This window comes from Leptodactylus fuscus, chromosome 2 (assembly GCF_031893055.1).
Source record: "Leptodactylus fuscus isolate aLepFus1 chromosome 2, aLepFus1.hap2, whole genome shotgun sequence".
Lineage (NCBI taxonomy): Eukaryota > Metazoa > Chordata > Amphibia > Anura > Leptodactylidae > Leptodactylus > Leptodactylus fuscus.
This window is the reverse complement of record NC_134266.1, coordinates 9,276,951-9,293,321: the sequence shown is the minus strand read 5'-3', so window position 1 is coordinate 9,293,321 and position 16,371 is coordinate 9,276,951. Positions and strand designations below refer to the sequence as shown.

Genomic DNA, 16,371 nt, shown 5'->3' with positions numbered 1-16,371 from the left:
CCCCTGACCCTGGTCTATAGTCTCTCACTCTGCCAAATCAGTATCCCTGCGCTATGCTGAGGAGGTCCAAAAGACCGAAACAGAGCTGTCCATAGCTGGGAATCTGTTCCTTTTGGGACAGAAATACTAATTTGGCAATTAAATGCACATTATGATTAAATAGACTTTATAACTGAGTCATTCATGATATTAAGGATGCTGCCCTCTATAGGGTGGCGTACAGAGTCACTGTTCTCCTAATTACAGCCTGGAGAATAGATTTGCATATTTTTAACTAGATAGACTGGTCAGGCAGGATGAGTGTCTGTGTCTGTCTGTGCCTCCCTTGTGTCCAGGCTGTCTGTGCCTCCCTTGTGTCCAGGCTGTCTGTGCCTCCCTTGTGTCCGGGGCTGTTTGTGCCCTCCTTGTTTCTGGGGTTGTCTGTGCCCCCTTGTGCTCGGGGCTGTGCCCTCCTTGTGTCGGAAGTTGCCTTTGCTCCACTTGTTTCTGGAACTGTCTTTGCCTCGCTTGTGTTAGCGGCTGTTTCTGCCCTCCTTGTGTCCAGGCTGTCTGGGCCCCCCTTGTGTCCAGGCTGTCTGTGTCCCCCTTGTGTCGGGGGCTGACCGTACCCCCCTTGTATCTGAGGTTGTCTGTGCCCCCTTATGCTCAGGGCTATCTGTGCCCCTCTTGTGTTCTTGTGTCTGGGCTATTAGCGCTCCCCTTGTGTTGGGGGTTGTCTGTGACCCCTTTGTGTCTGGGCTGTTGGTGCCCCCCTTGTGTCGAGGGGGTTGTCTTTGCTCCGCTTGTGTTGGGGGTTGTTTGCGTCCTCTATCTGTGCCCTCCTTGTCTCCATCTTCTTGGGCAGGAGCTGGCACTATTGTCTGGGGAGGGCAGGGTGCTGATTCTGCAGCGGCCACTAAGGGCAGTGAGCGGGCACGAGGCCTCCTATTTTCTGCCCCCTGGACTTCTGTCCCTCCATCTGACCAAACAAGCCTCCGATCCTGGCTAATGATTGATGGCATTAACCCCCTCACTACTGGAGCTGATCTGACTGACACAAGACTTCCCCCAGCTGAGCCCTGGATAATCTCATGAAAGGGTTACAGACGGGGTCACACCACATCATGGCCGGTGGAAGGATGAGGATCATGCAGCTGGCTGTAACCGCAGTCCTACTCACCTGCATTATATCGACAGGTAAGTCCCCAAGACCACAAATCAAGCTCTATACACATGTAGCAGACATGAGATACTGATGCATGGTGCATATACAACACTCATCCAGAGCTTACTGGTGCACGGGATGGGGTCTAAATTTTGCGCTTGAAGCACTAGATGAACTACAACTCCCAGTATGATCTGAACAATGGGAGCAGTTGTGCCATCATCTTGCTGCAGAAAATACAGGGAATCCATTCCTGACTGCGCCCTGAAAATAACAGCGAGGGAGAGAGAGAACTGGTCGGGCCCCTTATAAACAAACAATCGGCCCCTGAAGTCCCCGCGATGTCGTCTATATCTATTGTTCCCTATAAATGTAAACTCTCCTCCTGCTGCACAGTCAATGATCTGTATGGAGCCTCTCAATTATATATATATATATATATATATATATATATATATATATATATATATATATATATATACGTGTGTGTATGTGTGTGTGTGTGTGTGTGTGTGTGTGTGGTGGGTCCATGGAGGTGGGACACAATACTGACGGGGGCCAGGTACTTATGTCAGATCATAGGCACCACCATGGGCACCGAGTTTGGCCACTATTAGCCATCCAGCAGGGCACATTCTCATTATATGCACAGTAGCACTTCTCACCACACTGCACAGTAATACTTCTCACCACATTGCACAGTAATACTTCCTACCACATCGCACAGTAATACTTCCTACCACATCGCACAGTAATACTTCTCACCACATTGCACAGTAATACTTCTCACCACATTGCACAGTAATACTTCTCACCACACTGCACAGTAATACTTCTCACCACATTGCACAGTAATACTTCCTACCACATCGCACAGTAATACTTCTCACCACATTGCACAGTAACACTTCTCACCACATTGCACAGTAAAACTTCCTATCACACTGCACAGTAATACTTCTCACCACATTGCACAGTAATACTTCTCACCACATTGCACAGTAATACTTCTCACCACATTGCACAGTAATACTTCTCACCACATTGCACAGTAATACTTCTCACCACATTGCACAGTAATACTTCTCACCACATTGCACAGTAATACTTCTCACCACATTGCACAGTAATACTTCTTACCACATTGCACAGTAATACTTCTCACCACATTGCACAGTAATACTTCCTACCACATCGCACAGTAATACTTCTCACCACATTGCACAGTAACACTTCTCACCACATTGCACAGTAAAACTTCCTATCACACTGCACAGTAATACTTCTCACCACACTGCACAGTAATACTTCTCACCACATTGCACAGTAATACTTCTCACCACATTGCACAGTAAAACTTCCTATCACACTGCACAGTAATACTTCTCACCACATTGCACAGTAATACTTCTCACCACATTGCACAGTAATACTTCTCACCACACTGCACAGTAATACTTCCTACCACATTGCACAGTAATACTTCTCACCACACTGCACAGTAATACTTCTCACCACATTGCACAGTAATACTTCTCACCACATTGCACAGTAATACTTCTCACCACATTGCACAGTAATACTTCTCACCACATTGCACAGTAATACTTCTCACCACATTGCACAGTAATACTTCTTACCACATTGCACAGTAATACTTCTCACCACATTGCACAGTAATACTTCTCTCCACACTGCACAGTAATACTTCCTATACATTGCACAGTAATACTTCCTACCACATCACACAGTAATACTTCCTAATTCCTACCACATTGCACAGTAATACTTCCTACCACATTGCACAGTAATACTTCTCACCACATTGCACAGTAATACTTCTCACCACACTGCACAGTAATACTTCTCACCACATTGCACAGTAATACTTCTCACCACATTGCACAGTAACACTTCTCACCACATTGCACAGTAATACTCCTCACCACATTGCACAGTGATACTTCCTACCACATTGCACAGTAATACTTCCTACCACACTGCACAGTAATACTTCTCACCACATTGCACAGTGATACTCCCCACCACATTGCACAGTAATACTTCTCACCACATTGCACAGTAATACTTCCTATCACACTGTACAGTAATACTTCTCACCACATTGCACAGTAATACTTCCTACCACATTGCACAGTAATACTTCTCACCACATTGCACAGTAATACTTCTCACCACATTGCACAGTGATACTCCCCACCACATTGCACAGTAATACTTCTCACCACACTGCACAGTAATACTTCTCACCACATTGCACAGTAATACTTCTCACCACATTGCACAGTAATACTTCCTATCACACTGTACAGTAATACTTCTCACCACATTGCACAGTAATACTTCCTACCACATTGCACAGTAATACTTCTCACCACATTGCACAGTAACACTTCTCACCACATTGCACAGTAAAACTTCCTATCACACTGTACAGTAATACTTCTCACCACATTGCACAGTAATACTTCCCACCACATTGCACAGTAATACTTCTCACCACATTGCACAGTAATACTTCCCACCACATTGCACAGTAATACTTCTCACCACACTGTACAGTAATACTTCTCACCACATTGCACAGTAATACTTCCCACCACATTGCACAGTAATACTTCTCACCACATTGCACAGTAATACTTCTCACCACATTGCACAGTGATACTCCCCACCACATTGCACAGTAATACTTCTCACCACACTGTACAGTAATACTTCTCACCACATTGCACAGTAATACTTCTCACCACACTGTACAGTAATACTTCTCACCACATTGCACAGTAATACTTCCCACCACATTGCACAGCAATACTTCTCACCACATTGCACAGTAATACTTCTCACCACATTGCACAGTAATACTTCCTATCACACTGTACAGTAATACTTCTCACCACATTGCACAGTAATACTTCCCACCACATTGCACAGTAATACTTCTCACCACATTGCACAGTAATACTTCCCACCACATTGCACAGTAATACTTCTCACCACACTGTACAGTAATACTTCTCACCACATTGCACAGTAATACTTCCCACCACATTGCACAGTAATACTTCTCACCACATTGCACAGTAATACTTCCTACCACATTGCACAGTAATACTTCTCACCACATTGCACAGTGATACTCCCCACCACATTGCACAGTAATACTTCTCACCACACTGTACAGTAATACTTCTCACCACATTGCACAGTAATACTTCCCACCACATTGCACAGCAATACTTCTCACCACATTGCACAGTAATACTTCTCACCACATTGCACAGTAATACTTCCTACCACATTGCACAGTAATACTTCTCACCACATTGCACAGTAATACTTCTCACCACATTGCACAGTAATACTTCCTATCACATTGTACAGTAATTCAACTTCATACAACAAATCCCAGGCAACCAATCAGTCTCCTGAGTTAGTCATTGGGGCGGGGTTTCCAAAACCAATGTTCTCACCTCAATGGTTTGGTCCATGCTTTCCCGGCTGATACACAATTGTGTCTTCCTGCAGTATCTTCACAATTTACTCTCCATGCCATCCGTGAATGCGCCGACTTCCAGACATCAGGAATTTTCCGGGCTAATAACCTCCTGGTGCAGTTCCTGCTCTTCACCCCCAGGGATCCAGTATGTGCGGAGTTAATCAAGGTCAACGAAACGGACATTATTGAGAACTCGTCCTTCAATGCGTCTCTGGACACCAAGGTCATCATCCATGGCTTCAGGTCAGAGGTCCTATAGATGGCGACTCTCAACGTACATCGTATATAACGTCTTGTCTACTGTACCTCACAGCTTTGTGATCGCATTCACATTGACCTTTTTATTCTTCTTTTAGGGCGTTGGGGACGAAGCCATCTTGGATTAACAGCATGGTGGAATCTCTGCTCGCCTCTGGGACGTTTAATGTGGTAGCGGTGGACTGGGTGTATGGTGCCACCGCTAAATATAACCAAGCCGTAGAGAACATTCCCAGACTAAGCCAGGAGGTGGTGGCGCTCATCAACCGCTTTCTGGTATCAGCAACACTATGAGATTGACCATGGCAGTTTTTCTAGAGCCTAGACCCATGATGGGGAACCTATGGCACTCAGAGCCCTCTCTGTGGGCACCCATCTGTGCAACAGATTATACTGTGTGGGGCTCACTATGGAGCATATTGTACTGTGTATCAGGCACTGTGGAGCAGATTGTACTGTGTATCAGCCACTGTGGAGCAAATTGTACTGTGTATCGACCACTGTGGAGCAGATTGTACTGTGTATCAGCCACTGTGGAGCAGATTGTACTGTGTATCAGCCACTGTGGAGCAGATTGTACTGTGTATCAGCCACTGTGGAGCATATTGTACTGTGTATCGGTCACTGTGGAGCAGATTGTACTGTGTATCAGCCACTGTGCAGCAGATTGTACTGTGTATCAGCCACTGTGGAGCATATTGTACTGTGTATCAGCCACTGTGGAGCATATTGTACTGTGTATCAGCCACTGTGGAGCAGATTGCACAGTGTGGGGATCACTGTTGAGCATTTTGTACCGTGTATCAGCCACTGTGGAGCAGATTGTACTGTGTATCAGCCACTGTGGAGCAGATTGTACTGTGTATTGGCCACTGTGGAGCAGATTGTACTGTGTATCAGCCACTGTGGAGCAGATTGTACTGTGTATTGGCCACTGTGGAGCAGATTGTACTGTGTATCAGCCACTGTGGAGCAGATTGTACTGTGTATTGGCCACTGTGGAGCAGATTGTACTGTGTATCAGCCACTGTGGAGCAGATTGCACTGTGTGGGGATCACTGTGGAGCATATTGTACTGTGTATCAGCCACTGTGGAGCAGATTGTACTGTGTGGTGGTCACTGTGGAGCATATTGTACTGTGTATCAGCCACTGTGGAGCAGATTGCACTGTGTGGGGATCACTGTTGAGCATATTGTACTGTGTATCAGCCACTGTGGAGCAGATTGTACTGTGTATCAGCCACTGTGGAGCATATTGTACTGTGTATCAGCCACTGTGGAGCAGATTGTACTGTGTGGGGGCACTTCACTCTTTTTATCACATAGTATCTGTTTTATAGCATATGATATTATTACAGATAGTCCGTAACTGTCCACAATTGTGGATCCACACAGTATTAAAGTTAAATTGCCATGTTGGCACTTTGTGATAAATTGCTGAATTTTGGGTTGCGGTTTGGGCACTCGGTCTATAAAAGGTTCACCATCACTGGACTAGACCATTCTCCTAGCTGAATATCTAAGCCTAAAATATTCTAGATCATTGATATCCTTCTAGTTTTCTGGTGTTCTTTCAGATCATTAATGTCATTCTAGAGTTTTCTGCTGTTCTTCTACATCATAAATGTTCTAGTTTTCTGGTGGTCTTCTAGATTATTGATGTTCTCCTAGTTTACTGCTGTCTTTCTAGATTACTGATGCTCTTCTAGTTTTTTCTGGTGTTCTAGATTATTGATGTTCTTCTCAGTTTCTGGTATTCTTATAGATTATTGATGTTTTTCTAGATTATTGAATTGTATTCTAGGTTTCTGGTGTTCTTTTAGAATCTAGAATCAGAAATCTTGAGTAAGAAAAAATAATAAACATATAGCTTACCACGTTTGCTGTCAGGCTTCACTGTAATTCGGGTGCACGATCCCGAGCCTTGGACTTGAGAGGCTCCACAGTAGTATGTAAAAAAAGCAAGGATGGATCGGCTCTACCGAGGATTTGTATAAAATTTAACTTTTAATCCATTGTAGTAAAAACTACAATGGATTAAAAGTTAAATTTTATACAAATCCTCGGTAGAGCCGATCCATCCTTGCTTTTTTTACATACAATCAGAAATCTTCTAGAAAGTCTCAGTGGTATCAATGGTTTAGAAGAACAATGGTCAAAAGAACATTAATGATCTAGATTAAATCTAGATCACTAATGTTCTTTTGACCATTGTTCTTCTAAACCCGGGGTAGGGAACCTTCGGCTCTCCAGCTGCTGTGAAACTACAACTCCCAGCATGCTCCATTCACTTCCATGGGAGTTCCAAGAACAGCAGAGCCAGTATGCATGCTGGGAGTTGTAGTTTTGCAACAGCTGGAGAGCCGTACGTTCCCTACCCCTGTTCTAAACCATTGATACCATTGAGACTTTCTAGAAGATTTCTGCCCAATAAATTATTAGTGATCCTCTAGAATACGGCTGTTCTTATAGATTAACAATGTTTTTCAAATTCAAGACCAATGTTCCCCATCATGTGCTTCTCCAATCTTTGCAAAACTACAAGTCCCAGCATGCCCTGACGACTACAGGTTGATGAACATTGCTCTTCTAATTCTTGTAGAACAATTGTTTTATAGGTATCTGCCACCACCCTCAGGGATCTTCTCCTACTGCCATGTACCCAGTTCTCAAACCCATCAGTCTCCCTCCTGACCTTCTGTTTGTGCTTTATCTACAGGAATTGGGTTCTACAGAGGAATCTATTCACCTGATCGGAGTCTCGCTGGGAGCTCATGTTGCTGGTTACGTAGGAAATCACTTTGGTGGCCGCATCGGGAGGATCACAGGTAAGTAGAAATGGAAGACGACAGGGACATTGGTAGAGGCCATACAGAAGTTACCGTGGCAAGAATTGAGATGGTCCATAGCTATTGGGATAGGACCATAATTATGGGGGCTGTGTCATATCTGCTAGGGCCTGGGACTGAGCCATAAGTAACTGGGACTGGGCCATAGCTTCTGGGCTCTCCATCACTGTACAATTGATAGTTACTGATCCTGAGCCATAGTTACTGAGACTGGGCCATATTTACTGAGACTGGGCCATAGTTACTGATCCTGGGCCATAGTTGCTGAGACTGGGCCATATTTACTGAGACTGGGCCATAGTTGCTGAGACTGGGCCATAGTTACTGATCCTGGGCCATAGTTGCTGAGACTGGGCCATAGTTAATGGGGTCGAGTCCATAGATACTGGGGCTGTGGATAGAATTACTATGGTTGAGGCCATCGTTTCTCGGGTTGTAGTCATTGTTGTTGAGATTGAGGCCATTGTTACTGAGCCTGGGCCATAGTTATTGAGATTGATGTCATTGTTAGGAACGGGTTATAAAACTGACCGGCGGCGAGTTGTCCCTTATCCAGTTTCTCTGGGAAATAGGACAGAAACATGGCGAACGGACAGGGGCGCAAGTGTGAATGGTGCATTGCTGAGCCTGGGGCATAGTTACTGAGCCTGGACATCGTTACTAGAGTGGAGTTCACATTTACTATAGTATAGGCCACAGATACTGGGCCGAGGCCACACATTCTAATATTTCATAGCTTACACTTTGGGCGCCAGGCTGTGCCCCTGTTACTATTCTGGCGCCATATGGCAACCACAGCCCTTTTCTTCACTTGACCCCAGTAATAACAGCTGGTACAGGCGGCCATACTTATGTAGAAGGAGTGTCTCCTATAAAATGGCCCCGAGGACACCCATCTTACAGGCCACATATAGAGATATGTCCTCATGTAATGTATATGCTACATCCTACCTGGCTGCCCTAATGGTGGATTTTTAAGTTTTGCCTGGTGTAAATTTTCTTACCTTCGTCCTTTCCTCCCAGGTCTGGATCCTGCTGCTTACAAGTTCACAAACACCGGCCCAGAGGAGAGGCTGGACCCGGGCGACGCCATGTTTGTGGAGGCCGTGCACACTGACACAGACAGTAATGTAACGGTATCTATAGGGGTCACAGACATCACGGCAGGCGTGCAATCGGGGTGGATGTGCCCGTTCTGGGGGCCCCCTAATTCTGCTCCTTTAGTGCCCTCACACACATACAGTATATTGCCCCCTAGTGGTCACATCAGTTCATGTTTGTATACTGTCAGAGGAGTCCATCAGTAAGCAGGATGATATCCCTGTATTATTATAACGATATATATACTGTCAGAGGAGTCCATCAGTAAGCAGGATGATATCCCTGTATTATTATAACGATATATATACTGTCAGAGGAGTCCATCAGTAAGCAGGATGATATCCCTGTATTATTATAACGATATATATACTGTCAGAGGAGTCCATCAGTAAGCAGGATGATATCCCTGTATTATTATAACGATATATATACTGTCAGAGGAGTCCATCAGTAAGCAGGATGATGCCCCTGTATTTCTACAACATTATTATCATTTCTACTTGTCTCAGACTTTGGTATCCGGATCCGTGTAGGACACGCCGATTACTTTATCAATGGAGGTCGGGACCAGCCGGGATGTCCGTCTATACGGAACCGTAAGTTCTAACCATAAAATATAATGGAGGCTGTTCAGGACCAGGACTGTATCATTAGGTAGCTATAGAATGTGCGCACAGCAGCACAGAGTACTTCAGCTGGGGATTCTCCATATAGTTAATCACTTCTCATATACTTTTGCAGCGTATGGATACTTGATCTGTGACCACATGAGATCGGTCACCATGTTCATCAATGCTCTGCGGGGGATTTGCTCGTATGTGGGATTTCCGTGTTCCGACTACCAGATGTTCCGAGGGGGTAACTGCGTGGATTGTCGGACGCCTCAGATGTCCTCCTGCCCTCATATAGGTATAACTCTCATCATTGTGTCTTTCGGTCAGTCAGGAGGAAGCTGCAGGATGCGACTACTACAGGAGACATTGGTTATAGGTGGGAGGTGGATCCTGTAATATATTGGGGAGGGTCTCTGGATCATGAGGAGGGGTCCCCAATAGATCATATGAGAAGGGACTATTTGCATGTCATTGGTGCTGTAGTTCTACCTGCGCCCCCTGCTGGCAGGACTTGTTATTACTATTATATCACACTACATACACTCACCGGCCACTTTATTAGGTACACCATGCTAGTAACGGGTTGGACCCCCTTTTGCCTTCAGAACTGCCTCAATTCTTCGTGGCATAGATACAACAAGGTGCTGGAAGCATTCCTCAGAGATTTTGGTCCATATTGACATGATGGCATCACACAGTTGCAGTCGCAGATTTGTCGGCTTCACATCCATGATGCGAATCTCCCGTTCCACCACATCCCAAAGATGCTCCTCTATTGGATTGAGATCTGGTGACTGTGGAGGCCATTGGAGTACAGTGAACTCATTGTCATGTTCAAGAAACCAGTCTGAGATGATTCCAGCTTTATGACATGGCATTGCATTATCCTGCTGAAAGTAGCCATCAGATGTTGGGTACATTGTGGTCATAAAGGGATGGACATGGTCAGCAACAATACTCAGGTAGGCTTTGGCGTTGCAACGATGCTCAATTGGTACCAAGGGGCCCAAAGAGTGCCAAGAAAATATTCCCCACACCATGACACCACCACCACCAGCCTGAACCGTTACCGATACAAGGCAGGATGGATCCATGCTTTCATGTTGTTGGCGCCAAATTCTGACCCTACCATCCGAATGTCACAGCAGAAATCGAGACTCCTCAGACCAGGCAACGTTTTTCCAATCTTCAATTGTCCAATTTCGATGAGCTTGTGCAAATTGTAGCCTCAGTTTCCTGTTCTTAGCTGAAAGGAGTGGCACCCGGTGTGGTCTTCTGCTGCTGTAGCCCATCTGCCTCAAAGTTCGACGTACTGTGCGTTCAGAGATGCTCCTCTGGCTACCTTGGTTGTAACGGGTGGCTATTTGAGTCACTGTTGCCTTTCTATCAGCTCGAACCAGTCTGGCCATTCTCCTCTGACCTCTGGCATCAACAACGCATTTCCGCCCACAGAACTGCCGCTCACTGGATGTTTTTTCTTTTTCGGACCATTCTCTGTAAACCCTAGAGATGGTTGTGCGTGAAAATCCCAGTAGATCAGCAGTTTCTGAAATACTCAGACCAGCCCTTTTGGCACCAACAACCATGCCACGTTCAAAGGCACTCAAATCACCTTTCTTCCCCATACTGATGCTCGGTTTGAACTGCAGGAGATTGTCTTGACCATGTCTACATGCCTATATGCACTGAGTTGCCGCCATGTGATTGGCTGATTAGAAATTAAATGTTAACGAGCAGTTGGACAGGTGTACCTAATAAAGTGGCCGGTGAGTGTATATTGAACCCCATCTTTAAGTGACATGTTAGAGGCGGTGATTGTCACCATTATAGTAGCAGACAGCTGCGTCCCCACCTTATAATAGACTGAGTATTAATAGATTTATTGAGCGCAGTTCAGCGGGGTCATCAGATGATTGGAATGGGGCGTCTATTACACAGTACCGCACCTCCCTGCTCTGTAAGCTGCAGTTGTTATACACAGACCATGCCGCGGGATTCTGCAGCACTAGTGTCAGTGAATGGCTTATAGAAACGCTAATACTTCTCATGGCTGAGGGTTTGTTACAGTTGTACACAGTCTTCACAGATATCTCCTGTCCTGATAGTTTGTTACAATGTATCAGTTTGGAGTCCAGGTTGCAACGAATCCTCAGCTGTGAGAGCAGGACTAGGTCAGGACGGTTATTATCTATGCTTTTTGCAGGGATGAAGGATTTCCTGGTGACTCCAGATGTTGTACCCATCACCGTGAGCCCTGGAGTGGACAACTATACCAGCACCAGCAGTAAGGAGCAAGAATCCTCCACCCGCCAGGTCAGCCAAGTCCAGGCCCCGCTGTTCATGCTCACAACATCATCTGAGCCGTACTGTGGTGAGTACATGAGCATGGCGTAATACAGCAGACTGCCTGCAGGGGGCAGGTGTAGAAATGGTCCACTCTCCCACTGTATGACCCATCTGTCCTCTCCTCACAGCTTATCACATCTTACTGAAGTTCACACTGACAGAACTCAAAGAGAACACCATCACCCTGGAGATCCAACTGATCAGCGCCGACTCCGACACCAGCAAAAGCAAGATCACAATGTAAGGGTCCTGCACCTCACAGGTCCCGCACCTCATATGTCCTGCACCTCAGACTCTGCACCTCACAGGTCCTTTACCTCAAAGACTTACCTCACAAGTCCTGCACCTCAGACTCTGCACTTCACAAGTCCTGCACCTCGCAGGTTCCGCATCTCACATGTCCTGCAACTCAGACTCTGCACCTCACGCCAACACCATAGCACTGTACATATATTACTACAAACCCCCTGATTTCCTGTTGAATGGATTTTTATTTTCTGAATTTCTTCCCTCCAGTTCTAAGCAAACCTTGGAAGGCCGGAGCCTGGCTGCCCACAGGACGCCCCTCTGCCGGGTAGACATGGTTGTGCTACGCACCAGCAGCTCATGGTTGAGAAAGAAAAACTTCAGTGGGACGCTGTGCCTGGCGGAGCTGCCCATGAGCAGCACGTAAGCAGCTTCTTCTTATAAACACCCTCCAATCCTAGAGTCTCCACTGGCCACATTATATCTGTACCTGAGAAAGATGGCTAGCAACCAATACAGAAGTCAGTAGAGCTCCCATAAGGGTTGTCACTCAGCATTTCCCAAGTCTTTTGAGCCACTGCTTAATGATGGAGCACGTCTGGCAGAACAGGAGAGGGATCTAGAAAACAACCCAGAGTCTGGAAGAGGTCAGAGGGGTCTGGAGGGGGACAGAAGAGTCTGGAGGAGGAGGACAGAGGGGTCTGGAGGAGGAGGTCAGAGGGGTCTGGAGGAGGAGGACAGAGGGGTCTGGAGGAGGAGGTCAGAGGGGTCTGGAGGAGGAGGACAGAGGGGTCTGGAGGAGGAGGACAGAGGGGTCTGGAGGAGGAGGTCAGAGGGGTCTGGAGGAGGAGGACAGAGGGGTCTGGAGGAGGAGGTCAGAGGAGTCTACAGGGGGAAAGAGGAGTCTGGAGGGGGACAGAAGAGTCTGGAGGAGGAGGACAGAGGGGTCTGGAGGAGGAGGTCAGAGGAGTCTACAGGGGGACAGAAGAGTCTGGAGGAGGAGGACAGAGGGGTCTGGAGGAGGAGGTCAGAGGAGTCTACAGGGGGAAAGAGGAGTCTGGAGGGGGACAGAAGAGTCTGGAGGAGGAGGACAGAGGGGTCTGGAGGAGGAGGTCAGAGGAGTCTACAGGGGGAAAGAGGAGTCTGGAGGGGGACAGAAGAGTCTGGAGGAGGAGGACAGAGGGGTCTGGAGGAGGAGGACAGAGGAGTCTACAGAGGGACAGAGGGGTCTGGAGGGGGACAGAAGAGTTTGGAGGAGGAGGACAGAGGGGTCTGGAGGAGGAGGACAGAGGAGTCTACAGAGAGACAGAGGGGTCTGAAGGACAGCGGAGTATGGAGGGGGAAGACAGAAGAGTCTGGAGGAGGAGGACAGAGGAGTCTACAGGGGGAAAGAGGAGTCTGGAGGAGGAGGACAGAGGGGTCTGGAGGAGGAGGTCAGAGGGGTCTGGAGGAGGAGGACAGAGGGGTCTGGAGGAGGAGGCCAGAGGAGTCTACAGGGGGAAAGAGGAGTCTGGAGGGGGACAGAAGAGTCTGGAGGAGGAGGACAGAGGGGTCTGGAGGAGGAGGACAGAGGAGTCTACAGAGGGACAGAGGGGTCTGGAGGGGGACAGAAGAGTCTGGAGGAGGAGGACAGAGGGGTCTGGAGGAGGAGGACAGAGGAGTCTACAGAGAGACAGAGGGGTCTGAAGGACAGCGGAGTATGGAGGGGGAAGACAGAGGGGTCTGAAGGAGGAGGACAGAGGGGTCTGGAGGGTATCATATTTAACATTATATCACAATGTCTCCATAGACAGATGATCTGTTTGCCGGACGTGGTGACGTTCTCTGGTGGCGGCCATCAGACCCATAACTTGGCTGATAGTAGGAGCCGCCTCTGTCAGTGACCCTGAGTGACCGCCGTCTACGGTCTGTATATAAGACGCCGGTGACCCCACAGAGACATCCTGAGGACGAGGCAGCAGCTGAGACGTCTGTAACATATAATGAAGATCTCTGATCGCTGTCAGTGACAACATCCAACCTGTGACTGTACACTGTGACAAGCCCTCAGCTGTGAGAAGGATTAGTCCTGCACAGTCACTGACAGCAGGGGGCGCCGTCACCACTACATTATAACATGCAGCTTTCTAGAACTTTTTAATGTCTCGCTATTTATAGGATCTCGTCTGTTGTCAGTGATGGGGGCCGTACTGACATCCAGAGAAAGAAGACCCGTCCTGCCCTAACACTGCTCACAGCTGAGGGTTTGTTACAGTTGTATCCAGCCAGGTAAATCCATCAGCTGCCACATCTCTCTCCTGTCCTGACGGTTTGTTACAATGTATCAGTCTGGAGTGCAGGTTGTTTGTAGATGGGACACAACTGTAACAAACCCTCAGCTGTAAGAAGTATTCGCTCTGTGTGGCTCTCATTGACACCAAGCACAAGTCTTGTGACACAAACTTATAAAATCTCGCTTTTTTAACAATATTTTGCTTTTTTTTTTTTTTTTTTTTTTACAAACCCAGTTTATCTTTTTGTCATTTTTAATAAAGTTTATTCAAATGGTAAATGTGATTTGTTGTTGAAATCCACCAAAATCAGGGTCATGTGACCAAAGCCAGTGCTCACCGGGTGGGTGACATTGCCGGTGACCAGCAGGGCTCGCTTATTTGGGCTGTGTCTTCTCTGTCTGTAAAAGATATGGTGTGCTTTGTCCTGAGGGTTCGTCACAATGTATCAGGCTGGCTGTGGACTCTGGTACAATGGGCCACTCCATGCGGTTCAGACTTCTTTCTATGATGGCACAGAAGACGCCGCCACCTGCGGGGCCTCATACTGGGAGCGGTAGTGCAGCCTTTGTCCGTCTGGCTGGCCCGTGGCTATGGCTCATTGTCCATTGTGGGTGAGGTCACACTCGTGTTCTGTGATTTGGGGTCCGTTCATTGTTCCCTAAAGTTCTGGAGTCTGAGTTGGGGCGAGAGGGGCCCGTCCGTGCGGCAGGAGGCGGGGGTGACCCCTCTGCAGAACGCTGCAGGCTGAAAAATAAAACAGAGGACGTGTTATCATACAGATACTGCAGGAGGAGGAAGACCGGGCCGCAGCGACTACTAGAATCAGCATGCAGGGCTCAGACCAAAGGATTAGCATCTAGAATGGCCTCAGCCGTAGTTTCTGAACAAGAATCTCTCCGAGCATTAGGACATGACATCGGCCCCACAGGTGACACATAGAGGAACATATATCAATGATCCTGACAACTGGAGTGAGCCATGGGAGCCAGAAAATTGCTGTGTAGTCAGACACTACATGTGTTACCGGGTTGTACCAGTAGAGGGCACCAAATAAATGACATTGCACAGATCTAATTGTTTAGACCCCTACAGATCAGATCAATGTTGGCAGATTCCTCTGATGACTGGCGGTGTACAAGGTTCTACATATAGATGTACGGGTTTCTATACACAGATATACGGAGGAGTATATCTGGATGTATGGGGTTCTATATATACATGTATGGTGAAGTACGGGGTTCTACATATAGATGTACGGCGGTGTACAGGGTTATTTGTAATAAATATATATATGTATGGGGGTGTACAGGGTTATTTGTAAATATATATATGGGTGTATGGGGTTATTTATAGATGTACGGCAGTGTACAGGGATACATAGATAGATAGATAGATAGATAGATAGATAGATAGATAGATAGATAGATAGATAGATAGATAGATAGATAGATAGATAGAGATATACAGGGTTCTATATATACAAACATGGACAAAATTGTTTGTCCTCTCATTTAATGAAAGAAAAACTCATAATGGTCACAGAAATAACTTGAATCTGATAAAAGTAATAATAACCAAACTACATAGTGACAAGCCACAAAGCTTCTGGGAGAATGTCCCGAGACAAAAATCAAACTTTTTGACAAGGTACATCAGCTCTATAGTCACAGACGGAAAGATGAAGCCTATCTTTACAAGAAGACTGTCCCTACTGTGACACATGGAGGAGGCTCTGTTATGTTCTGGGGCTGCTTTGCTGCATATGGCAGAGGGTGTCTTGAATCTGTGCAGGGTACAATGAAATCTCAAGATTATTAAGAGATTCTAGAGAGAAATGTGCTGTCCAGTGTCAGAAAGCTTGGCCTCAGTCACAGGTCTTGTAACAGGACAATGACCCAAAACACACAGCTAAAAACACCCAAGAATGGCTAAGAGGAGAACATTGGACTATTCTGAAGTGGCTTCTATGAGCCTGGACCTAAATCCTACTGAGCATCCTAGGAAGGAGCTGAAACA

The 16,371-nt window shown here is 46.7% G+C and overlaps 2 protein-coding genes across 4 annotated transcripts in view; one reads left to right on the top strand and one right to left on the bottom strand.

The window, feature by feature from the left end:
- The first annotated feature begins 927 nt into the window (after positions 1-927).
- Positions 928-14,091, top strand: PLA1A (phospholipase A1 member A). Its single transcript, XM_075263352.1, has 11 exons — positions 928-1,176; positions 4,697-4,910; positions 5,024-5,201; positions 7,646-7,754; positions 8,799-8,900; positions 9,386-9,472; positions 9,618-9,785; positions 11,694-11,861; positions 11,965-12,076; positions 12,353-12,505; positions 13,872-14,091. The coding sequence occupies exons 1-11, from the start codon at positions 1,071-1,073 to the stop codon at positions 13,963-13,965; spliced, it is 1,491 nt and encodes a 496-aa protein (XP_075119453.1). The 5' UTR covers positions 928-1,070; the 3' UTR covers positions 13,966-14,091.
- Positions 14,011-16,371, bottom strand: part of POPDC2 (popeye domain cAMP effector 2) — a 29,937-nt gene continuing 27,576 nt past the window's right edge. For all 3 annotated transcript variants that reach the window (XM_075263357.1, XM_075263358.1, XM_075263360.1), the window contains exon 5: positions 14,011-15,099. Coding sequence is in view for 1 of the 3 variants with exons in the window: in XM_075263358.1 (XP_075119459.1) it covers positions 15,014-15,099 (86 nt within the window). In the remaining 2 variants the exon portion in view is untranslated. The remainder of the gene's footprint in view (positions 15,100-16,371) is intronic.